The sequence below is a fragment of the Passer montanus genome, unplaced genomic scaffold (genome assembly GCF_014805655.1).
Source record: "Passer montanus isolate IOZ18808 unplaced genomic scaffold, ASM1480565v1 scaffold46, whole genome shotgun sequence".
Lineage (NCBI taxonomy): Eukaryota > Metazoa > Chordata > Aves > Passeriformes > Passeridae > Passer > Passer montanus.
This window is the reverse complement of record NW_024369485.1, coordinates 539479-566374: the sequence shown is the minus strand read 5'-3', so window position 1 is coordinate 566374 and position 26896 is coordinate 539479. Positions and strand designations below refer to the sequence as shown.

General features: G+C 38.0%; 1 protein-coding gene across 2 annotated transcripts in view; it reads left to right on the top strand.

Annotated features, from left to right (window-relative positions):
- Positions 1-25418, top strand: part of NBAS (NBAS subunit of NRZ tethering complex) — a 161691-nt gene extending 136273 nt beyond the window's left edge. For both annotated transcript variants that reach the window (XM_039721603.1, XM_039721601.1), the window contains 4 exons: positions 5645-5784; positions 10751-10895; positions 16836-16964; positions 24651-25418. In XM_039721603.1, the coding sequence (XP_039577537.1) occupies positions 5645-5784; positions 10751-10895; positions 16836-16964; positions 24651-24926 (690 nt within the window). In that variant the 3' untranslated portion in view covers positions 24927-25418. The remainder of the gene's footprint in view (positions 1-5644; positions 5785-10750; positions 10896-16835; positions 16965-24650) is intronic.
- The last annotated feature ends 1478 nt before the right edge of the window (positions 25419-26896 follow it).

The following is a 26896-nucleotide window of genomic DNA, read 5'->3' as shown; positions in this document are numbered from 1 at the left end:
ACCCTGACTCTGTTGTGTCCTGGAGGATTTTCCCCTCAATCACAATTTGCAAGTTGTTTAATTTGGATTTTTTGGGTTTTTTTAAATAACCCTAGTTTAGAAGTAATGGAATGCTGGTAGTGTGTGCAGAGTATAGCACTTGTGGTTTTGCCTTTAAAAACGGTTTTCTGTTGCTCTGGCATGTGAAAATCTTGAATAAGATGTTTAATATGTGCTTGTGCTTTTGCATTGTTTCACTGGTATATAATGTGTCTTAACATCAAAGCTGATAGGATTTCTAACATCTTGAAACAGTTTGAAGAGAATGAAATAAATAATAGCCTTTAAAAGCTCCTAATCTTAGATGTACAGAGTCAGTAGCTATGCAATTTCAGGAAGAGTTATGTAGTGTTGCAGATTGTGTGGGGGTTTTTTTGGGGGGAGGTGGTTACTGATTTTTGATGTTTGTTTTCGTATTGGGAATAATTGACTTCAAAATTTCTATTTAACTTGTAATTTTATATGTTTTTTCTAAAAAGCATTTAACTTTGCAGCCTTGTACTGGAAGTAGGTTTCAGTAACTTACATTTGTGCAGACTTTCAGTAGCTCCATAGACACCAGCAGAGCAGGGAATGACAGATTACAGCCTGACATGGAAAGTGGAAGGACTGCTTTCTTAGGTGACCAAACCCCACTGGCCTGTTGTATAGGAAGGACAGTATTTTCTTTGCTGATTTACTTAAATAGATTGTGAACTCCTTGGGGCAAGGCTGGTGAATTTTTGGGCCATGAACAGCACATCAAGATGGCAATTACAGGAATGCAGTCAAATTGCTACCAATCCTTTAGTTGTTGTTTCTAAAGCACGTTAAGCTCTGTCTAATGAGTGGAAGGAAGTTTTAGTATCAGTGTTCCCTACCTCAAATCTGAATAAAATCTTTGATGTCACATCTGCCTATTATTTTGAGATGCAGCACAGATAAATTCTCTACCACTACAGCTTGGACAGGGGGGTGAGGAGGTATATAAAATCAGTGTTTTACAAGGAAGTTCTGAGAAATTGCAGAACAATTGTCTATTGTAGCAATAAGAGACCAGTCAAATGCCTGCTTAGTGTTTCTATTTTCAATGTCATTTTAATTCAAATTTATGCTGCAGTGTTAAACATGAACACATTTTGAAATACTTAGATTTACCATCTGGTAGATGTAATAAAATTAATTTTATAATCATGTAAAACAGTAAGTTTTTGGTTGCATTCCTTGGTAACAGCAAATTTTTCTGCCTTGAGGACAGGGAGTTGCTTTTAGGCATGGATATAGCTTTTCTCAATAAACAAGCAATTATAGTGAAAATATTTTTCTGGTTTCATTTATAAACATCCTTATCATTTATTTCCTTTGTAGTCAGCAAAATCTGTTGATGAAAGCTGTGGCTCTGTCACACTAACATAGAGTAAAAATGGAATTTGCAGGATACCAATGGGCAGAGAGGGAGGTCGGAGTCTGTCTGCATTAGTTTGCCTGCTCACCATTCTCATACAAAAATAGCATTTTTCTATTATCTCAGAGGAAGGAGAGGGTTGAATTGACTGGATCTTTTTATTGGCATTTCCATTTTTTTTCAAACAAAAGGCATTCTCATCAACCAAGTCAGTCAGCACCAGATTGTCAAATTAAATAGCTTTAGCAGCCAGGCATTTACAAGTCTATCAGATGTGTCTGTCCTGTTGGATCACGAGACCATTACATCAGTGGATAGCTATAACTTAAGGATGAAGTTCAGATACAGCAACATTCCAAAGTTGCTGTAATACTGGTTTTAAACTAACTTTGATTTCAGGAGTGAGATAATGTATCAAACTAAACCACTGATTCTGCAGTGTTTTAGTTTGGTACATTATCTCGCTCTGCCATGGCAAAGGCTTTTTTGTATCAGTTATGTACGACTTCCACAGTTTTATTTAACTTTGTCATTCTTCAAGTGCATCATCTTACAGTTTTTGTAAAACTTAAGGTTTCCAGAAGCTACATAACTAACATGTGAGGCAACTTTTCATATTTGGACTCCTTCATCTGTACCACAGGTGACGAGTATGAAGCAATAACAAATCTGTAGAACACTTTGCGTGAAAATTTTGTGCATTGAAAGTCAATAAACTGAGTGCCTTCAATCTTTTGGGCCTCTAATAGGATGTAGTCTGTGTGGAAAGAGTCTTATAAGATTTAAAGTAAGTCCAAAAGATTTGATCATAAGGCAGAAAAGTTGGATTTGTTTGAGAAGAAATTTTAAGTGCACAGAGTTTTTAATTCAACACTGACTCTCGTAGACTATGACAAGCTCATGCTGTTTGTGTAGCCAGTATTTTGCTTTGTGAATTTCCTGTATGATTCTTTGAAGGAACCATTAACATATGCAGATGTTTGTATATTGATTCTGAACATATGTAGTCCCTCAATAATGAAATTGTGTGTTTTAACAGTTTAACATAAGGTTTGCCTTTACTTAATTTGTATTTTGCTTTATAATCTATCATGAGTATAATTTCTGCAATTAATTCCCCTAATTGACTTTCCCATTGTGGTAAATATTTGCACAGCCCTTTAATGAGAAACATGATGCCAGCTGTGTTCTACTGCCAAAGAGACTGCCTGAAACTGAGGACAATCAAGTCAGAATTGAGCAAATCTGTTGTTAAAACTGAAAGCCCTTGCTTTCCTTTTCCTTGCTCTTGTTGTTTTGTGGTTTGTTTTTTTTTTTTCTCCACTTGTTTTTCATATTTCTTTGAGGTCATCTGAAGTTCATGCCTGGCTGTGGGCCTCATTATTCTGTTTATTGACAGGTTCTTTACAGGTACCTGTGTTAAGAGGGCTCCGAGCTGTTCATAGTGGGTTATCTTGGCATGATTAACTTTGGAGTGGTTTAGAAAGATGTTTTGGGGTTTTGTTTTTTAATAAGAAAGAAGGGGAAATAGAGAGATATTGTCCCAAAATCCTATGTTACAACATTAAGAGTCACCTGGATAGATCGTCCAAAATGGCTATAAAGAGAGTGTTCAATTAAAAGTGGATTTTTAAAAATCTGTTATTACAACAAAACAGCAGACTAGACTAACCACAGCAGCTCAGCTAGCTTTCACTTTGTGAAAGTGAAATTTCTACATTTTACACAGAGCGTGCTCTGTTTCTGCTGTGGGAGGTGTCTGCTTCCTCACTGTGGTGTCCCTCAGACTCAGAAAGCCAAGACTGTAATACAGAGCAAAACTTAAGTTCTCTCTGTGTGTTTTCTATTGAGCCATCTGTCTGTCCAGATACATGTATGTATGTATATACACACACATTGTAAATATAAATTCAAACCTCATTCCTACGTGCTGTTTCCTGTATTGCTTCCTTCTAGCAAGGAACTATCACTGAAATCTCTCTTGTTTTACGTTAAAGGGAACTGACATGCATCGAAAATGTCATCTAAAGAGTGACTTTTCCCTAGTCGTCTTAAAAACCACAAATGATTAACATCATAGAAAGTTCCCTTAATTTTTATTACTCTTATTGAGAAACATAGGTGACTTGAAAAAATGCCATTGTAGAGGGAAATGCTGCAGAAATGCTCTGTCATTTTAGAATTGAAAGGTAATTCTTCTGATTGACTTCAGTTGAATGAGCATGTGTTCTGTCATGAGCAATCATGTTGCAACAATCCAGCAGTCCAAAACACAAAATTATGGCGTTAGATTAATTAAGCTCTTAAAAATGTAAACCAAAAAGTCTGTAAAGATGCATTATTAGGCAGAATTCATGGAATTCAGTTCATGTTGTGTAGGATGTCTGATCTACCCTCTCATACTAGTAGGGGACCTTCTCTGACAGCTTCTCTCATGTGTTGATACTGTCTTTGCCATTTATTCCCATTTTTATGGTTCTCACTAGAAAGATTTTAACATTTAGTCTGTGTTCTGAAGTAATGTGCTGTCGGTGAAGTAAAATGTACTCAGTGGGCCATCCAGAATGGTATGTACTTGGTTTCAGTATATAAAGAGCTACTTTGCTGAGAAAGTGGTTTGGGGATGGGTAAGCAGTGTGAGAGCTTCTGTTGTCTAGCTAGTACTTAACTTGCTAAGACAGTGAATTTTTTGGAACCTTAGAGGTTAACATGTTCTATCCCTTTTTTCCTTTCTTGTTTATCTCCATTATCTTTTCAACCTTGTCATTTCAATATATAGTATTATTATATATTATCAAGTGTATATATTACAAGTGGGTAACTGATGTCTGCTATTTGACATTTGCAGTAAAGAAAAATATTTCAAGTGGACAGATCTAGGAAACATTTTTCGCTATCTGAAATGTATGGTTCTTTCAGATAGACTCTGGAGACAGAAGAAAACAGTTTTTCAACACTACATATTTTAAAGTCACAGATTATGTAGGCAACTCAATAAATGCATCAGTAATGTTTGTTTTCCAGCCTCTTTTGAAAATTTGCCCTTGATGTATCAGAGCCACTTTGAAGAGATTGGGATGCGATCTTTAATCTTTCAGAGTAGCTGTAGAACTAAGGAAAACTTTGTCCACATTTGATGTCTTAGAACTACTTAGAACAGAAAAGTTAACATTTAATGCTGTGTATCTTCAGCAGAATTATAAGATGAAACTGAAGTGTTTGATATTCCGAAAGTTTCCGGACTCTGGAAGAAAGTTCAGCATTAGACTGTGTAATAGTACAGATGGAATTGCTTTGTTATTGTAACAAATAAGTGTTGAGCTCTAAAAATTTGTGTCTCTCAGGTAGGCAGCAAATTGCTATTCCATTTGTGAGAGCCCTCCTGGTGTGATAGCCAAACTTTAAAACAGCAGTTACTTCTCATTTAGTAGCAAGTTGGTTCTCATTTACAGCAACCTTCCTTCGACAGTCGGACCTTTTACCTTGCATATTTTTACCGTGAAACTTCAGGCAGTAATTATTTTTTAAAGAACCTGTCATCAACTGGAGTGAATTCAAGTCCAGGCAAAAGCTGCAGGTTTGCAACAGAGATGGGCACTTGTCCCAAGAGAGAATTGTCTAGGAGCTGATAGGGCAGTGGGGTTTTTGTTTTTCTTAGGTTCAAACACCTGTGCAGAGAAATACTGTATTACTTGTTATCAAGCATTCTTTGGTGGGAAGATTAGTTGAGAAGCATCTTTCAAGGCTCTTTTCTAGGTGAGAAAAGATGAGGTCCTGTAAATTCAGATCGAACTATTGAATTTTCATGGGTGAGGGAGAGTAGTACATATTAGGAAAGCACTGGACGTAGCCATTCTTTGAAAATGTGTGTGTATAGTTCTGTACATTGTGAAAAACAAATTTAAGGATTTTTTGTTTGAAGAAGACCGAGATCTGATCCTCTGAACTAAACAATGTGCTTGTGTGACTTTACATTGTTCTAGGAATGTTCACTAAGTCATTCCACATCTTCTGTGTTCTCCCATTTTATTTGCATGTAGTAGAAAATGAGAGATAAGAAAATGGGTTTCTGGGAAAATTATGTTCACGGTGTTTCCTCCATTATTTTGGAACAGTGATGTTCTTTACAGATTAGTTTTTCAATTGCTTTTGAATCATTGATTTCTGGGGGTAAAAAAATAATCCGGTTTAGTTAGTTAGTTTGGTTTTTGTATCCTTCAGGTGGAGATAACAGATATTGAAAATGAAGAAAAACGATACCATCTCTTCCTGGAGCTTCTGGAGTCCAGTCAGAGTCTGTCTGAGTTTCAGCACTTGGTCCTGTTGCTTCAGGCTTGGCCGCCAATGGACAGGAGCAATGGGTGAGTGTTTCTTCAAACAGCCATATAAGAAAAGAGTTCAGAGTCTTGCTTGATATCATGTTGTTTTCAGTCAAATAATTCAAACATGGCTGGTAGGAGTGCATCCTTTGGAAAGGGTCATGCTAGCAGGAATAAATGGTTTATTTAAAGCAGGGTTGAATCAGTCAGTTTCTTGTAAAACCTTGATATACACATATGTAGTCTCTGTCATGGAGTAAGGCAGAAAAACATTTTATTGACTGAACTGTTCCACAGAAGAGTGTTCTATCTACTTAAATTTCAAGCTACATGTTTTGCTCTTGTTTTTAACAGTATAAACAGAGTCCATAAAAAAAGAACAGGAGGTTCTGACTGTTCTTTGTATTTAAAGTTACACTTAGCAGAAAGGCCTCTGAGAGGTGATGATGTTCAGATGGATGTGGCAGACAGTCTGCAGGAGGCCTGGGAGGGTAATGGTGCCACGAAATGGCACTTCTCTTGTCTAGACCACAACCTCTTATTTCCATCTCTGAATAAAGCATCTAAACCAATTTAAGATCAAAATAATTGTAAGACTTCAGAATTGTACCCATCAAAGTGGATATTAATTGAAAGTAGTAATTTGGAACATTCAGACTTTATTATATTTTCTCAGTTCTTTGGTTTTTTTTCTGTGACTTTCTGAATAAATTTGAAAGTATAGAATACAGCAGCTAAATTTTTTAACTGCTCATCATTTCTAGGATACAAGTATTCAAATAAACTCGTGTGGAGAGGCAAGGATCACATATATTTCAGAGAGCAGTAATATTAATAAATTTTTGGGTAGCCATGTCTGACAGTAGTTAGGTTAGAGTCATTAAGTGGTGTTTATTTTGGATTACTTAGGGGTATTGATTAAAGTCTATTTTAACTTGGGCACTGCATTCACACAGAGTGTTTATATGCATTGATTTTTCAGAAAAGTTAAGGTTTATCGTTTTCTGAAAAGAAACTATCTTATGTACGTGTAGAGAACTGGTGGGTTACAAGGTCATATGTAAAGGTTTTTCAAGCTTGCACGTTGTTTGGAATTTCTGGATAAGCATTAACCTAAATTCTTCAGTGACAGTTTTACAAGCCAAAAATTGCTTTCAGTACATTAAGAATTACAAGGACTGCTGTGGGATCTGTCACAAATGAATGTTTCAACTTTCATTTTAAGTTTCAGTTTTGATTGTAATGGAAAATTGGATGCCTCAGTGTGTGGGAACTATCAGTTTTTTTATAATCTACACGTTACCTTTAGCAAAAAACGAAAACTTAAAGAACAAAAGGTCAAGTGAAATACTGCTGCAATTAGAAAAATCTGTTTTCTTTGTGTTGAACAGAAAGACGAAAGAGTTTGTGAAAGGAGAGCCCTTGTATATGGGCAGTTCTTTTCTACTGTTCTGTTACAGAGGATGTAAAAAAAATTACATAATTATATCTACCTCTTGGTGTTATGTTCCTTCAATCTGACTTCCTAAAGTGAAGAATAGAAAGAAAAAAAAGGTGTAATCACAACGAAATGTGGATCGTATTTCTCTTTGACTTCAGTGATCTTGGAAGTGAAAATTTCTGCCAATACTTAGGTCACCTGTATCATAACTCTTTTAGAGTCTAAAGCAGTTATTATGGCTCCTATACAATTACACAGTCACAATTCTTCCCTCTTCTCCCCTGCTCCATAATTCCACGTTAACAACATTCAGCTATGCTTAGCAGCCTAGGGGTTTATGTGTGTATGTGTATGTGTGTTCCTGAAAAGCCTATCTTTAGAATGGTTGGGAGTAAAGAACAGGAGCTGTTTTGTAAGTGGTATTTTCAACAATTTCATTTTAAACCAACTTGTATTAACAAATTTTTGAGCAAAGAGGAATTTAAAACTGTATGTATTAACATGTTTATTTACTCTTTACTCTTTTTTTCTTTTCCTCTCCTTCAGAAGAAGGGTCATTATTGCTTATTGTTTCCAGCCAATGTAACAATCCCTACAGGGACTGGGGACTTTAAGTGTGAGTCATGTGAATACTTAGAATTTAGGTTTTCAATCTTGCAATAAATATCTGATACTTAGAATTGAATATAAAGCTGGAAAACACAATTTACATTCTGTAAAGGTTTAAAAGGAAGGAAAAAACAACTAAGGTTTGGTAGGTTTTTAATTTTTGTAACCTCTATGTTAGTAAGTCCATACTTAATGGTTTTTTGAGTTCTTGTTTTCTACAACACTCCAGCTAAAATAATACTTATTATCACAAGTATGATTCTCTTCTTGTCATAATATGCTGTGTTTACTGTGAGAAAACAGAGGGGTAGCTTGGTTGTTTCAGTCAGCATTCAAAGCCGTACACTTCTTAAAATTTTATTTTCTTACCCTTGTTATGCATGCATGCTTCTCCACCCAGATGGCTCACAGTCAGATGTCATTTTAAACATTTCATAAAGGTGTTTCTTAAAAAAAATTATTGACAGTACCTGAAGCTCTGCAGTCCTTTGGAACTTGCTGCCTACATTCAAAAGGCATTTTTTATATTTATTATAAATATTGATAAGGTGTTTTGGAGCTGAAATAACCCCAGTGTTAGAGACTGAGTACTTTAGTTCACTTTTTTTAGTCTTAATCTTATTTTTCCTCTTGGCTTTGGGAAAAAAAAAATTAAAGTGTTTCTGCTGTGGTTTTGAAGTAATTGCTTTTTTCATTATGAGAAATAATTTTTACAATCACAGTTTCTAAAGTAAAATTCAGGAGAGAAGAATGCTGAATTTTGCCTGTAGGTATCAGATTTTGGTAACTTAATTTTGGTTTAAATTAGAGATAGCAGATAGTTGTTAATAGGGCACAGGAGTATTTGAAATAGTTATAAGGAATTGTGATGAGTAATGCTTTATGTATGTAAGCTACATAATCTGATACTTTACTTAAATAAATTTGCATATGGCAAGGCTTCATGGGCTTTCATCTTTCCATTTATTTTTGTGTTTTGTAGTGTGATTTTTGTTTCCTTTTTCTAATGGAAAATTCTTAGAGATTTTCTTAATGTGCTCTGGGGGCAGCAGCTATAGAATTTGGAAAATTGGAAAAAATGGGAATTGATTGTGACTCTGTTCCTCTAAGCAAGAAATGGATTACAGAGCAGGAGCTATCCCTTTAACCAGTGGCAAAGATGAAGTTGTAGGGATGTTTTCCTTCTCCTGCCCTGACAGGGGATTCACATATTCAGTGTCTCATGTTGTGTTTGTTGAATAATCTGGAATCTTGGGGTTAGACCCATCACATTGAAAGGAGCAGAGAGGAGGAGCTCTGCTGTTCCCAGCCAGACTTCTGACAGCTCTGTGCTCAGCGACTGTGACTGATGGAAAGGCTCAATTAAGTTGTCAGAAGGAAGAAAGACAATGACTTCTATTTAATTTGCATTCAGAGTTTCCCACTCCTAGCTCCTCTGTCTGGTTTTTGTGTTGGATTGTAATGACAGCTGCGTGTGGGGCTGCTTTTACTTGTTTACAGTGTGTACTTTTGAAAGTGGACAATGAGCAGGAGAGAGCTTTTATGTATGAAACTGTAGATATTGGTGGTTGTCCTCTCCAGAGCTGTCAGACACTTGGGGTGTCAGTCCAACAGACTCTCTTAACAGACTCCATTTACAGTTATATTAATGTGTTGCTTTAACAATTGCTGCAAAATCATAACTTGGAAAAGCAGCACTTTGACAGCACTTTATTGCTTCTTGTCACATGTACTAAATGAGTATCTTAATTTTCACTAAATTATAATACTAAACTGCCACTTTCGGTCCTATGCTGTGAGTTTTTTTGTGGGGTTTTTTTGTTTGTTTGTTTTTTAAGCTAAAGTGGAAAGTTTACCATGTCTTTGGGATGCTGATTACTGACCAGAGAAATTGATGGGGTGATTTTTAAAATGCCTCGTGTCTTCTTAAGTTTATGCACAGATGCACATAGAGTTTTTGTTATTGTGGCTTAATACAGTCATTATGTAAGCTGTAATTGTGCATGCTTTTAGCCCACTGTAGGTGGGAATTGAAATGCATCAACTTAATTTACATCAGAAAAATGGCAGTGTAGGTGTGTTCCAGTGTTGTGCTTTGTGCTATCAGTTAAAAGTGGTCTGTTACCCATTTCTGTCATTACATCCACTCCTAGCCAGTACACCTATTACTGACAAAAGTATCCAAAATGTCTCCACAAGCTACCAAATAATGGCTATAGGTGAAAAAATGTAAAAATGTTGCAGCAACAGAAAAAAAACTTCACAGTAAACACTGTGTTTGCTATCCTGCATGATGAAATTTACTTGTATCTGCTGTCTGCCATCTGTTGATGTCTGATTCTTTAATGGTGACATAGCATGAGGCTCTGTGAGGAATTAAATGAACATTTTAAATATGTAAAACAAATGTAACTGTATCCATATCTACTAGCAGAGTTCAGATGCATGTAACTTCACTTTCTTACCCTTTTTGGATGGGCTGTGGAGAAAAGTTTATTGTTGTTTATACTCATTGGACCTGAAAATTAAAATGTGAATCTGGCTATATATTTTCCTCCCAGAAGCAAGAGACAGATACTTGAGAACAGAAGCTGTTACAATGTGATCAAAGCAAACAAAATTAGGAATTCTGGATTCCTGTCACCCCTCCCTTGATACCACTCTGCTTGGGAAATCAGCTGGTGTAAATCCAGGAGAAGATCCTGTGCTATTCCAATTTGATCAGCCTTTATCTGGTGTCTAAATCCTCAGGGTTTGCAGTAACCACGTCATAATTCCATGTAGTGTAAATTTCTTTGTTGTATTGAAAGAGTGATGGCGTTATGGACAGTGACTTGTCTCAAAACTTTCATTTTTCTTTCATGTAGTTGTGCTTTTAAGTCGCACACGAGAAACAGCCCACAGAAAACAGTATATGTATATTTATATTCTATATACATCTCTTTTTTTACTGGGCAGATCATGCATAGATGATAATCCTTGGGTGAAACTGGGGACTTTTATGCTGCAGAGGTGCCCACCTGAGGAAAAGGAGGAGACAGGAAATGAAATTTTGAAAATCTGCCGTTCTTTGTATGAGACAAAGCACATGCTCCCTGTCAAGGTAAGTTTTGACTTTGGGTATCATGTTTATGAGTCCTGTTCCAGGGTCCCAGCTACACGTAAGATGTTGCTGTACTGGATCAAGTCCAATGGAGAGCTAACAGAGAGGCTGAGAACTGGGTCCAGTCTGTCTTGAGAAGAGATGACTACAGAAGATCATGTCTTTAAGTAGTCAAATGAGGAAACAAGGAGAGGAATTAAGAGTCAGTCTCTTTTCAGACATGCTAAGTTATAGGTGGAGAGCTAACAGAGAGGCTGAGAACTGGGTCCAGTCTGTCTTGAGAAGAGATGACTACAGGAGATCATGTCTTCAAGTAGTCAAATGAGGACACAAGGAGAGGAATTAAAGAGTCAATCTCTTTTCAGACATGTTCAGTTTATAGAACAAGAGGCAATAGAGACATGTTACATCATCAGAAACTCTCATTGCACCGAAGGACAACATTTTTCATCTTTAAAGTAGTGATATATTAGAAGGGGTGGATGCCTAGAAGAGACAGGGAGAATCTATCTCTGTAGGTATTTAGGTCTTGACTGGATCATGTCACAGGCAGTTTGATTTGCTTTGAATTGAAGGCTGGTTGGATTAGCTGATCTTTGTGAGACTGTTCCAGTATAAATTATTTAATGTATTTATGGAAAGGCTTTAATAATCTATTATCATTTAAATCAGTGTTGCAAAAAACTGTTACTGAAATTATCAGTAATTCTCTTACTAATAAATCCTTAAAGATGTAGTGAGGAAGCCCTGAAAAACATGGTGATTGAAAAAAACCTTAATATACAAGTAATTGCTAAGTAGTAACTGTGAATGCATGCTTCAATACAAACATCTCCTAAGTATAAAATTATTGAAGTGTTTTGTATGTAAACACTCTATATTAATGAAGACAGACTGGAGAAGTTCTTAATAAACTTCACACAATTTCAGAGTAGTTGTGCATATTTTTAGTAGGCTGATTAATCTCGTATAATTATCTTTATGAGTCACTGTCTGTAATAGAAAACAGCTGATGTTAGGAAGAGAAGCAGAATAAAAACAACACATTCCGTTTAAAATACAGTCAGGTGGGTGTGTGGGTTTTTGTTTGTTGTTTGTTTTTTTTTTTAACTAGTCCAACACACTGACCTGAGTCAAGTTCAGAAATCTTTGTAAAACATGATTCCAGAAGGTGGCAGTAAGCTGAAATGATAAGTACATTTATTAATTTATTAATCCCACCAAAACTCTTCAGTGGAAGGCACATGCCTGGGACTGGTATACTTATATATGTAGCTTTTCTTTGTAAGGTGCTGAAATGATGCATTATAGTTTGTAAACTCACAATCTTCATGTGCATAGGAGTAGCTGAACTTTGTCAAAGTAGAATGTTCTGCCTCACCTCTGTAACCGAGGGAGACAAATCCCTGTGAGTGTCACTGTCATACAGCTGTGAGTTCATCAAGAGTTCTGCTTAAGAAGGGTCATGGTTTGCATTTCTCTTAGTTGAGTAAACTTCTCCATGATCTCCATGGCAAGTCACTGTTTAAACAGAGTTTTGGTATTGGTAGACAGCTTTGGTTGGAGATGCCTTCCTCTGTTTTTTTTTTAATGGTACAGGGTGTTGAAAGAACTCACCATGTAGGTATGACTACACAGGTACAGATAAGAAGTTATTCTGATCTTCAAGGTTTAAACAGCCTTACTAATATAAAATACCTTTTTATGACTAGAATGCTGTGCAGTGACAAGGAGTTGCACTAAAATGTGTAGCTGTACAGTTATCTGCAAACACAGGCTGTATTCCTGTAAGTCAGTGCTTGGGAAGAGGGGGAATGCCATGTATGAATTGAAGTAATTTATTTGTATATTTGGCTGCAGTACTTGGTGCTCAAATGACGGATTTGCAGTTATGTGGCTGAATAAGATTAAAATGTGATCGCTGACAATTAACCTGTTTAGATGATTTGACATTTCAGTAAATAGACTGATTAAGATGACAAATCTGAAATGATGGAATTCTAAAAACTGAAACCAGTTAATGATCATGAAAGACATTTGCCATTCTTTAAACTTTGCCAAGTTCAAAGATTGTAATGGAAAACACACGTAACTTCAGTTCATGTGGTCTAGAAGTTAGAAAAACCATCTTTGGATATAGTCATGAAGGATTTAACTCTTTTTTTCATTCCATATTCTGGTCTATCTAGTTTTTTAAGCCAAGTACTTTTTTAATGTCTTTTGGATAGTTACATAGCTTTAGTTGTTGTATCTGTGTCTGTGTTTGCTTTGTGGGGTGGTATTTTGTGGGGTTATTTGTTTGTTTAGGGTTTTCATTTGCATTATTCAATGGATGGATACCTCCATTCCTTTTAGTGGAAGAAAGCATTGTTTCATTTGCCTGGAAGACACATGCTTGGACTGTCCAATATCTCCACTGCCTGATTAATCTCTTTAGAAAGAGATAAATCCTTCTTCCCCTGGTGATTGTTAAAAATGTGACTCCTCTGAATATCTCATGTTCTTCTCTCAGTCTGTGGGTCATGTGTCAGCTAACATGGGAGAATGCATCTAGTCCCTTATCTGTAATCACCCTGGGGTTCTAGAGGCTGAGATACTTAGCTCCTAGAATAATACAGCAGACAGTTGGTCTCCTTTTTTCCTAATTTTGTAGCTAATTTTTTCTGGGGTTTATATGTGATTTTAGGTTGTGTGATTTTGTCCATAAACAGTTGTGTCTGCTAATTTTCTTCAGATAATGTTGAATTTAAATGCTGCTTTTCAGTCTGTTTTTAGCCTCTCCAGACATAATGCTGTTAGTACTCATTATCCGGCCCTTCAAGCCATCCATGAAAATACTAATACTGGACCCAAAACAGACTTATGGCATATGGTTTATTTGCCTTGCTGATGTCACAGTGAGCCACTGATAGCTGCATAACTAGAAAGACAAAAGTTGTCGTACAAAAGTTTCAACTAAATCATGGTAATTCAGATTTTGAATGGGGTCTTCCCTTGACCTTCTCGTAGATAACATCAAACCCTCCCTAAGCACTGCCTCTCATGGCAGGCAGCAGACACTTGAATGCTTTCAAGTGCTCACTGCAGAACAGAAACCCACTTATGTTGTTCTGTGAAGTGTTGTGTGTAATGACTTCCTTCCTGGGCTTGGGTTTTCAATTCCTGTCCAGAACAGCCCTGTAGTCATTAGTGGCAGTGATACAAGTTGATACTTGTACTATTTGGACAGTCTTCCATGGCTGGCAAGCTGTCCAGTCCCTTCCTGTGGAAAAAGAAATGCAGTTGTTGGAATGGGTATTCCTTCTTCAAAAGAGATTAGGGCTTCTTCTGTACTTGGGCATGGTAGTTAAGATCGTGTCTGCTAGACATGCTACCATCAGGCAGAAAGTTATTCAACTTGTCCAGCTGGTTTTGAGAGGGAACTGTTACCAAGCAGGGTAAAATTGCTCAGATTATGTATTTTATGACTCCTAGAATTTTTCTGAATATTGCTGTGAACACATATTTTCAAGAAAAGAAGAAGTGTAGAGTGAATCCATGACTTTTCAGTAAGTTTGCTGGAATGGCAGGTGTGCAGGTCAAAAGAAATCCAGTAGAATATGAAATTACCAGAAGTTTAATAAGCATATGAATGCTCATACAAAGCTTAATGTATTTATTTAGTCTTCTTATTCCTTGATCCACATCATATCATTCACAAGAAGCATGCCCATTCCACTAAATTGGGAGGAGCAGCTGTTGACTTCCTCAAAGACAGAGAGGCTCTGCAGAGAGACCTGGACAAATCACCAACTGTGTGGAGTTTAACAAGGGAAAGTGCTGGATTCTGCACCTGGCATGGGGCAAGCCTGGCTTACAGAGTAGGGAATGAGAGGCTGGAGAGCAGCACTGCAGAAAGGGGCCTGGGGATCCTGGCTGATGGCAAGCTGAACACGAGGCAGCAGTGCCCTGGCAGCCAGGAGGGCCATCCCTGTCCTGGGGGCATCAGGGACAGCATGGCCAGCCAGGAAAGGGAGGGGGATTGTCCTGCTCTGCTCTGCACTGGGGCAGTTTTGGGTGCCACAATACAGGACATTAAAGTATTAGAGAGAGTCCAAGGGACGGCCATGAGGTGGTGGTGAAGGGCCCTGAGGAGAAGCCGTGTAAGGAGTGGCTGAGGTCACTTTTTCTGTTCAGCCTAGAGGAAACTGAGGACAGACCTCACTGCAGTTACCTCCTTGTGGAGGGGAAGAGGAGAGGCAGGCACTGATCTCTGCTCTGTGGTGACAGGGACAGGACCTGAGGGAATAGCCTGAAGTTTTGTCAGGGGATTTAGGTTGGATATTAGGAAAAGGTTCTTTCCCCAGGGGTGTTGGGCACTGGAGCAGTCTCCCCAGGGAAGTGGTGACGGCACCAAGATTGACAGTGGACAAAGCATTTGGACAGTGCTCTCAGGCATGTTCTATGATGCTGGGGCATGGTCCTGTGCAGGGCCAGGAGCTGGACTTCGATGTTGCTTGTGGGTCCCTTCCCACTCAGTATGAGTGTGATTCTAAGCATCAACAATCAGTAGCAGTACTGAATATGAATTTAAAGGAACAAGGCTGAATAAGAGAACAAGGCTTGCCTTAGTGATTTAGAGCTTAGTGGGGTGCAATATATCCTTCTAGGCTGTTTTTCTTGAAAGTGTAAATTTAGAAAAGACTGAGCAAGTACAGCCAGAGAGCTCCCTGTCCCAAGCAAAGCCACGTATCTGTACAGTACATTACATTTGGAGTATTTAATGTCTCCTCATCTTCAAATAATAATTAGGCTTTTAGGCTCACAGCTGCTGAAACTATGCTACTAAATGTGTGGATCATCTTGGTCATTAAATTGTTACAGTTATCATTAAAGTTCAATAGACATAAAAAATACATGACTTGCATTCTCTTAGCTTAATATTTAGCTGATGAGCTCCTTTGACAATTGCTCTCAAATTGTTAGAGTGAAACAGAGAGCATCTCTTAAGAGATGGATACCATTTTCACTGTAACTACCATACAATATCCAAAGTCCCTAGTGTAAAGTGCCTTGGAAAATGGGACATCTCTGATGGGCCTTGTTGGGAAGTGGTTGTGACAAGCAACCTAAATTCTCAGAAATGACAAAAAAGGGAAAGGGAAGTTATAATTTGATTTATAATACAATTTGTAGGTTGAAATACCTTTTGACATATAAATGGACAAATCACTACAATATTGACGAAAATAAAACTGCTCACTTGTAGGACATGTTGTTTGGTTGCTTAACTAAGGGAAAAGCTAAAATTTTTGAAGTGCACAAGAGATTTGTTGAGGGATGTTTTTGTTTTTATTTTAGAAGGTATTTTCTGGCCAGTTTTGTCTTGAAGTTGTGTGATGCTAAATTTATGGTGTACTATCAAATACAGGAAACTAGATGAGTGGCAGAAACTTAACTTGCTAAACCTTAATTGTGTATAAAATATTGTATAAAATTTTGAAGCTTTTTGCAACAGAAACATTATTCAATTCTGGTATGAACTGTTATTTCCTCTTTATTTTGTTCTACTTTTCTGACTGCATAATTGAGTTATAGAATTGTTACAGGTGTCTGTCAGCATTTCTTCCTGTGTTCTGCAGTATTTCAGTAAGCACAAATATGTTAATCCCACAGAGAGCTGTGGGACTGCTGTTATTTTTCAGTACAACTCCTGGTTATAATGGTGATTCAGTACCTGCCTTGTCTTAATCTAACAAATGTTGCACTTTAACCAGTATTCCACATTTTTAAAATTTGTTCTTTCTAGTTTCCAAGGATGTGTTTCTAACAGGGAGTTCATTTGTTGTGGAAGTGTGGTTTTCATTTTGTATTTGACATAAAATTTTCATAAATTTTATTGTGAATGATGATGTTAGTATCTTCAGGGATCATGCTGAGAGAATTTACTTTTTATTTCAGTGTATAAAAGAATTATGTTTGCTGCTGCTTAACCAGTCCCTCCTGCTGCCGTCCCTGAAACTGCTGGTAGAAAGCAAAGACGAAGACCTTCATGCTGTGGCACTGGAGCAGATAACAGCTGTTGCTAAGGTATGAACAGTTGAATGAGCCACCTTTCAGAGGCTGAGGTAATAAGTTGGCTCTTTTATCTTGGTGTAGTAAGCAGAGACTGCTGAGACACTTACCATTGTTAAGGTTTTCCACAGCTATTGTGTCCACAGTGAGCAATAACACAGGGCTGGGAAGAGCTTTTATACATACTTGAGGTGATTAAACCTCATAGCACTTCCATTAAATACTTGGTGTGCTGTTTTATGTCAGTGTGGTGGAACAGAAGCTGTTCTGATACATGAAGTAGATTGTTACCTCTGTGTTCATATTCCCTCACTTTGGGGGTTTTTAAGTGATAATAGTATGTCAGATGACTCAGCTTGTTTCTGACAAATGTGGCATCTGTTTATATACACTTGGAGAGCTGTTATGTCACTGGTTTTGATGGGATGATATGTTCAGGGATTTTCCTGCCATTCTAAATAGGCTGGATGCCAGAGTTTCTGGAGAAGAAATCTAAATAATCTCTTGTCTTTTTCTTTGGACAAGAACTAGGAGATATTAATGCATATTTGTCAGTTGCTATATAACATTACATAACTGTCTTTTCCCTGTGTATTTGCTTTTCAGCAAATAAGAAGGAATACCTAAAAAGATGAAATTTAGTCTCCTAACCACAAATTTTCTGAGTTTTTTACAAAACAGTTGTATAAATTAGCCACCAAAACAATAGTACATTGCTTGTTTTCTTTTGCCACCTGCAATTTTAGATTTTATTTCTACAAAACAAGGCTTTTTGGTAACTTTTAAACAAGATGATCTCATTGAAAAGCAAGTACAAATCTGATAATCTGATATTTGCATGTACTTTCTCATCTCTGTGTTCTTGTTAGCCTTTTAAAATTTACTTCTTTGACTAATTCTGAAGCTTGTCAGCAGGAATAAGTGTCCAACACATTTTATTTAACTATTTTTAAAGCATAATGCTGTGCAGTAGCACTTTCTGAATGGTTACTAACTGTATTGCTCTTGAAACTGGCAATTTCTTTCTAGTGTGCTCCAGCTTTCCTACATTCCAGGCTGATTACATTATATTGGAGTTTTAGGGCCAGGAACCCTATTAACTTCTTGCTAGTATAAAGCATTTGTATACCTGTGCATTCCCAAAATAATTTTGGGTTTTTTTGGCTTTCTTATACAGGAGGTAGCTTGATAAATGGTTTCTAGTTTTTCCTTCTAAATTCAATATTAATTTGAGCATATGGTTCTGTAAGATTGCTGAATAACCTGGAATTTTTTAAGCAGTTAGCTTTGGTCTAATACTTTACTTTAAGTCAATGAAGATTTAACTGTTGACTTCATTACATCAGGCATAGAGCTTAGCCAGTACCTGGAATGTGACAGTGTTGGAAAAGCAGCTAGTACCAAAGAATGCTGTGCTAATTGTAAAAGCTGTTCCTATACTGTATAAAAAGTACCTCTTTCTCCTTGTTTTATATGCACCTCTTATGATTACATTATTTGCTGTTGTACTGAAAGAGCATATATTACTTAGCTATGCCAATGTTATTTATTCAGCATCATTTTCTGTGCATACTTTTTGCTTTTTAAAAAACAGTATTCAGGCAGTTAATGCTTTTTGTCAAATTCTAAATTAATTTTTTATAGGAAGACCATTTCTGCTTACATTAAACAGGAAACAGACAAATAACATCTGGCAGAGGGGAATCATGGCTATTGATTCCCCGATCCAGTGCTAGCACAGCTCCCAAACATGGCTGCGAGAAAAATACAGCACTTGCTTGCTGATAGGATGTATTAGTTAGCCATTTGTTGTATGTTGCTGACAGCTTTATGGATGTTTACAGTTAAGGATGATGCTGAAGTGCTGATACTTGAAATTGTGCAGCTTTTGCCTGTAATAAACCAACCAAATTTTTGTGTAAGCTTTTTTGAAATTGCAGACCCCTCTTTTTATTGTGTATCTTTAAATGAACTGCCACTTGTCTTTTCTGAGTAACAAAAATAACTGTTCTTCCCCTATGTTGTGTACTGTGCAAGTAATTTAAAAACACAGTTTACCTAAATAACCTTATTACTGCCAATAGAGCCCTTAAAAGTCAGATTGTTTTTGAGAGGGATTTGAGTGTTGTCTGTGCACTGTGAACTTTAAGAGATGAAAACTAATTTTTATACATCTGAGAGAGCAAGTAAATACTCTATTGCGTGTTGGTACCTATAATGTTAAAACAGCTAACAAGTGGAGGTTATTATAAGCAGTGCAAATACTTGTTCAATCAATACTTTAATAGAAAGTGGAACAAGAAAAATGCTGTAGTCTGAAAAAATACCTTAGCTTTATTTGCATGTTATCATTTCAGTGATGAAGTACTGAATCTACCTTCATAACATGTTTTACTGAAAAATATAATAAGAAAAATCACACATTTTGTGTGGAATAATGGAATTTCTGGTGTTCTCCAGTTTATGCCATTTATGGCTATTCACTTTCTGGGGCTTAATCTTTTAAAAAATAGTTAAATTATAAGCTAGTGGTGATCATGATAAAATATCTTTCTCCACTTTATTTTTCCAGGATTTTTTTGTGTCATTTGTTTCTTTTCCCCTTATTTATTTGTTCTATAGATCTGTACTCCAGGAAGGAATAAAAAGAAAAGCATTTTCATCTCGAATAGTATTGGAGAAGGGAATACTCTGGGATACAGCAATTTCAGTTCTTTACTGGTGTTAGGTCATCAGCAGCCCTTCCCTTTCATAACTTGTGGATTTTCTGATGCAGAAGTTACAGGTGCAGTTTTGCCTGTTGGTAATGCCAGAGCCTCTGGATGCCTGCACAAACATTGCTGAGGGGGAATTGGATCATCTAGTTCCAGACCCTGCGTGGGCAGGGACATCTTACACTAGACCAGGCTGCTCAAAGCCTATCGATAGTTAAATTATAAGCTAGTGGTGATCATGATAAAATATCTTTCTCCACTTTATTTTTCCAGGATTTTTTTGTGTCATTTGTTTCTTTTCCCCTTATTTATTTGTTCTATAGATCTGTACTCCAGGAAGGAATAAAAAGAAAAGCATTTTCATCTCGAATAGTATTGGAGAAGGGAATACTCTGGGATACAGCAATTTCAGTTCTTTACTGGTGTTAGGTCATCAGCAGCCCTTCCCTTTCACAGCTTGTGGATTTTCTGATGCAGAAGTTACAGGTGCAGTTTTGCCTGTTGGTAATGCCAGAGCCTCTGGATGCCTGCACAAACATTGCTGATGGTGATTTGGATCATCTAGTTCCAGACCCTGCCTGGGCAGGGACATCTTCCACTAGACCAGGCTGCTCAAAGCGTCTCATGGCCTTGAACGCTTCCAGGGTTGGGGTATCCACAACTTTTCTGGACAACCTGTTGCACCCTCACAGTGAAGAATTTCTTCCTAATATCCAATCTAAATAATTTAAAGTAAGAAAATTGGTTTAGAGTGGGAATTTCCTCTTGTCCTATCACTCCATGCTCTTGTAAAGCATCCCTTTCCAGCTCTCTTGTACTGAAAGGCTGTTGTAGGGTCTTCCCAGAGCCTTTTCTTCTCCAGGCTGAAAACCCCAGCTTTATCAGCTAGTCTTTATAGGTGAGGTGCTCCTCAGATTGTCTTCATGACCTTCTCAGGACCCATTCCAACAAGCCCATGTCTTGTGCTGGAGGCCCCACGCCTGGATGCAGTACTTTCAAGTGCTCTCATAAGAGCAAAGGTACCACTTGAATGCCTACACCTCAGTGCTTGAAAGCAGATATTAACCAATACCTAAATAGGAAAGACAAGGGAAAAAAAGTCAGTTCTCCTTAATGTAATTATCCCCATTAGGTCTTCCACTCATAACCATGGACATTGTGTGTGGGCATCATGCTGAACCTACACTGACGAATTCTGCTGAAGGAGAGATGGATATGAAAAATGAAAGCTGTTCCCATTTAAACCTTCCAGATTTAACTGTAATAAAAAATTTATCACCCTTAGCATGGAGTTCTTGATAGGCATAATGATGTTTCTCTTACATATACACTCTGATTCTGTCATTATTGTGGGTCATAGTTTATCCACACAATATGGAAAGTGGTTGTGTGTTAATTTGTGCAGAAGATAACCTGCACCTCTGAGGCCTCCTTAAACTGCAGTCAGCTGCATTCCATATCACTGCAACAGTGATTCTGGGATTAGCAATAGTCTTAGTTTTATGGCCTAGTTAGGGTCTTGCAAAGGCTCTGCATCTGCAGGCAGATCAGAAGTGATTCATTAGTAAGATCTTGACTGAGCTGTCTGCCCAGAAAAAAGAGCTTTTTAAAACTGGGATAGTAAGGTGGTTTTTTTTTACTTGCAGGGTTTTACTGTCTTACAGACTCAAAAGAGTGATTTTGAAAATTAAAATGTGTGTTTAGGAGTCTGTATCAACTGTAGGCTAATATTCGGTATGTATGGCAAGCAAAAATAATTCTGGAGGTTGATTTCCATTAATATTTTTAAAAATGTAACATTTTGAGGATCAAAATGCCATCTGGAACAGCATCCTGGCTTGAACAGATGGAAGAATTATAAGTCTGGTGAGGAGTAAGAATAGGGCAGATGTACAGGCTCTTTCTCTGAAATATTACTTTCCAAACTTTTGGTTATTTTCAGCTGTGTGTATCTGCTTAGCAATTGCCAGTGGTTTTCTTTCTTGGTTTTGTGCAATTTCTCCTTAGACTTAGATGAGCTCTTACATCTTGAAGTATTATATGGCAGAGAATTCAGCAGTGAAAATGCCTATTTTTTAAATTTTGTCGTAATCTGATCCCACTGCGCTAATTTGATGCTTCATATTTTTTACTTTCTTAATGAGACAATGTTTTTAATTAATCCCTTTATAATTTTAGCGATGTTGCTATCTGCCCTATGCCCTTGAAGCTGTCTCTTTTTTAGATTGGAGAGTCATAGTTTTGCTGAGCAGTTTCCTGCATAAAAAACTATACTCTCTATGGTGTATTTCTTTAAAAATATATGCTTTCTGTGTTTGCCTTTTATATTGTTTTAGTAGGTTTTTTTTAAACTTTAATGGTGGTTGTTCTCATCTTAAATTAATTTTAAATACTGTAGTCTTAAGCTGCATTTACATTGATTTAATTTAAAAAAATCTTACAGTTCTATTTAAACAGAGCTGTTCAGTGTATAAGCTGTCTCAAATAAGGTTTGCAAAGATGTATCAGTTCATTGACAATCTCTCTAAGTTCTTATTTTTATTTAAGCTAATGACTAAGAATGTCTCTATATGTGCAATTGATACCCCAAAAATTGACATGATCTGGAGCTTTAAAACTGGTCAGTTGAGCTTTCTTTGCTGCCTGTTTTTAAATGCAATTCTCATTAAATCCTGGTGTCTCTGTGTTCTTCCCACACCTGTCAGGCTCTACATGACTTACCAAAGAATGGTGGAACAGACAGTGGCCTTAGCTGCATGAAATGCATTCACAGGGTCTGGTTGCCATCATGTGTCTCCATCCAGTTGCCTGGAGACAACTAAATTACAAAAGCTTCCTCTTCCTTACCAGGTCTTCAGACAGTTTGCAAGTCTGGGAGATACTAATCAGTTTAAACCTACTGATCTGTTTGGGCCTAAGGATGAGCTGTGGGGCAAACCCAAGAGCCTTTTTGTGAGCTGTTTTGTTAGGTGGGAAACCACACTAATCTAATTTCTTTGTGAATGCAGACAGGTTTCTCTGCTTGTGAGTTGCATGGGTATCTTCATCCCCATAGTATAGCTTAGATGGTTTATGCTAGGAACAGTGTTCTTTCAGATTGTCTCTCTCAATTTTGTAGGTTTTTGGTATATAAAATCATGCTAATCTATAGCAGTTTTTCTTAACTGAATAGTAGCCTAAAAAAATTAAATGAAACCTTGCATCTGCTCTCAGTCTCACAACTGTAATTACTATTTGAATTGTATGTTCATAAAATCAAACAGTGAAATCCTGTGTAAAGTCCCATTCTACATACAAGTTAAGAATAGAGCATACAGGGCTTTGAGGTATGAGAGAATATCCCTTCAGTCCCATTTCAGAAGAGAGGGCAGCTGTTTGGATAATGGCTTAGTGTGCTGCATGGTGTGCTGCAAGACGCCAACACTAGAAATTTTGGCATCAGAATTGTTTAGGTTAGAAAATACCTGTGAAGTCTCACCAAGTCCAGCTGTTAACTCAGCACTGCAAACTCCTCTCTAAACCAAATCTCAACCACTTCCCTGGGAAGCCTGTTCCAGTGCTTGACAACTCTTTCCATAAAGAAATGTTTTGCTAATATCCAGTGTAAACCTCCCCTGGCATGACCTGAGGATGCTTCCTCCTGTTCTATCACATGTTAATTAGGAGAACAGGCTGACCCCCATCTGACTGTCACTTCCTTTCAGGCAGTTGTTGAGAACAATAATTCCCCTGAATTCAGGGGAAATGCATATTTCCCCTGAGCCTCATTTTCTCCAGGATAAGCACCCCCAGGTCCTTCAGCAGCTCCTCATATGACAGTCTCCAGACCCTTCCCCAGCCCATTGCCCTTCTCTGGACGTGCTCCAGCACCTCAGTGTCTTTCTTGCAAGTGTGAGGTCCAGAACTGCACACAGGATTTGAGGTGTGGCCTCACCAGTGCCAAGTGGAGGGGACAGTTTCTGCCCTGGTCCTGCTGCCCACTCTATTGCTGATCCAGGCCAGGATGCCACTGGCCTTCATGGCCACCTGGGTACACTGTGGCTCATGTTCAGCTGTTTCTTGACCCATTTTATTTAATGTTCAGCCTGTCTTCAACAGGAAAACATTTCTGTAGTTAGCTTTTGGCAGTTACTAAATAATTGAAGACTAAGATTGGGTAGCCTAGAGGCTGGACATCCCTACAGTTCTTAGAACTGTTTTGTAAATTGGACCTTCTGTGCTAATTAGACTAAAAATGGCTTGTTACAACTGTAAAGTGTCACTGCCAATCACCCTTTATGTAGTAATCATGTCCTGTGGTCCTGTGTAGCAGTTAAATTGCCTTCAAGGGTGCTCAATAACTTATCATAGGGTGTATTTAAAATATTCTGTAGTGTTATTTGTAAAGCTACAGACAAAATTCTCAAGAAAGTATTATGCTCTCATATATCAAGTAACCACATTTTTTGTGGCATCCAGGATGTCTCTCAGAGGTAGCAGCTCTGTTTCACATCTTTCAATATGTTATATTCTTTTGAAAATCTCATCCTTGCTATGGGTGCTGATTGAGTCTGTGAATGTTGCCTGTCATATTAACATGTGAAATGTAATGTAATATATTAATATAAAGTGACCAAAATGTAATATACTCTGCTCTGACCTTCCTCGGAGTGTCATTCTTGATATGGAGCTAAATAGTGTGATCTGTGCTGCACTGGGACTGAAAACCTGTGAAAGTCTATAAAGCTGGTGATGTAATCCCAGGTTTTTAAGCATTCTTATTCCTTAACTTTGTGCAGGTCAGATATTTATATTAATGTGGTAGAGTGTTAAAGACATATCTTTACATATTCTGACATATGCAAAGCCTGTATGCCTGTAGTTAATCTGTGGGGAATACTCCTCTCACTTTGAAGGTCACACTGTCAGAACCATCATCACATGTTCTGGCTGATGGCTGTATCTGGTAATTAATTTTAAATTACTTTGAATTTCTCTTTCTTTGTAGGTTGATGATTCCACTTGTGATGCTGAAATACTCTCCTTGCTCCTCAACGCCAGGCTGCTGGTGAAGTGCATGTCCACTGCCTTCTGCCCACGCCTTATTGATCACCTCCTGGCTAACCAGGAGCAGGGAGGCTGGGATGTGCAGGAAATTGCACAGCAGCTTAAGGAAGCAGGGTTCAGTGCAGAGGCTGGGTCTCTCCTGATGGCTCATCGAGGGATCCATCCTGCACTCAGGACTTTTACTACTGCCCTCCAGGCTGTTCAGCACTGGATCTGAAAATGTTGGATTTATGCATTTGTCTGCATTTTTGCTGGAGATCTTACACAAAAGGGAGAAATTGTTGCTCTAGTAAGGTAACAAAGTGAGTTATTACCTACATTTTGTAGAAAATACACAGCACACAGTAAATTCCCATATACTTCTAATTGTTTAAAAAACTATTGGTGCAGACTGTATCATTCTGTTGTATGATTAGCAAAGCGTTGAATCTGATCATCCTTTCAGATCAAAGTGAAATGGTTACACTCAGTTGCATATAAATGAAACATTAGTAAGGTGGCAGGCTATATAAAATTTGTCTTAATTTCTGTAAGTAATTTACTCTTGTCATAATGTAAAACTAATGTAAAAATATAAAGATATATATGGAGCAAAAAAGTCACAAGAGTGATTTTGAGAATTTCAAAACCTTAAAATTCAGTATTGTGCAATGTTGTTATCACAGCTTTTGTTTGCAATAAATAAAATATTTTGCATTTAATGTACTGTATCTTCTTTCAGCCTTTTAGACAGATAAATATTTTCTTTCTTCAGCGCCTTTTCTGAAATTCCTGTCTCTCCTTAGTGATGTTTATTCCTGATGACAAGCTAAAGTCTAAGAGATACTTTTCTCCACCATCTGGGAAGCCCCATCTTAAATTCTGAACATTTGTTGATACCTTTGTGAATGTACTTTCAAAGTATTTAGTTTTATTTTTCCTGAGTTATGAAAAATCGCATAAATGTGTATATTTGCAGAATCACAGAATATGCTGAGTTGGAAGGGACCCATGAGCATCCTTGAGTCCAACTCCTGGCTCTGCACAGGACCATGTGCCTGAGAGCAGTGTCAGATTGCTCCTTGAGCTCTGTCAGGTTGCCACTGGGGCCACTTCCCTGGGGAGCCTGTTCCAGTGCCCAGCCACCCTCTGGGTGATAAACCTCCTCATATTTGTCAGTGCCTGCCCCTCCTCTTCCCCTCACAAGGAAGCTGTGACTGCAGTGAGGTCTGCCCTCAGTCTCCTCCAGGCTGAACAGACCAAGTGACCTCAGCCACTCCTCACACGGCTTCTCCTCAAGACCCTTCACCATCATTGTGGCCTCCTTTGGACACTCTGCAATAGTTTAAAGCCTTTCTTATATTGTGGCAACCAAAACTGCCCCCAGCACTGGAGGTGAGGCTGCCCAAGTGAAGAGCAGAGCAGAGCAGGACAATCCCCTGCCCATCTGGCCATGCTGTTCCTGATGCCCCCAGGCGCCTTTCTGTGGCACTGCTCTCCAGCATCTCATTCCCCAGTGTGTCTGTCCATCCAGGGTTGCCCTATGCCAGGTGCAGAATCCATCCATTTTTCTTGTTAAACTCCACACAGTTAGTGATTGCCCATCCCTCTTGATTTGTCAAGGTCTCTGCCTGCAAAGGGGTCAGCAGGTCCTCCCAATCTTGTATCATCTGTGAACTTGCTCAGTATCCCTTCCAGTCCTTCATCCAGGTCATTTATGAAGATGTTGAAGAGCACAGGGCTGAGGATGGAGCCTTGTGGAACCTCACTAGTGACAGGTGACCAGTCTGATGTCACCTCTTTCACTGTCACCCTTTGTGACCGACGCATGAGCCAGTTGCTCACCCATCCCATGATGGGTTTATTCAGCTGTGTGCTGGACATTTTGTCCAGAAAGATCTTGTAGGAGATCCAGTAAGAGAGAATCAAAAACTTTGCTGAAATCCAAAAGGATTACAATGCTCATCCTTTCAAGGTGGGTTACCTTGTCATAAAAGGATGTTGGGTTGGATAAGCAGGACCTCTCTCATGAAGCCATGCTGGCTGTGAGCAATGACTGCATTGTCTTTTAGGTGTTTTCAAATGTCTCACAGAATAAGCTCTATAACTTTACCAGGCACTGATTCCAAATGCCTTTCTATCTTAAGCCAGAAAATTTTGTTTTTGTTTTCAGAGGTTTTTTAACAAGGGCACTGTCTCTTACACTGC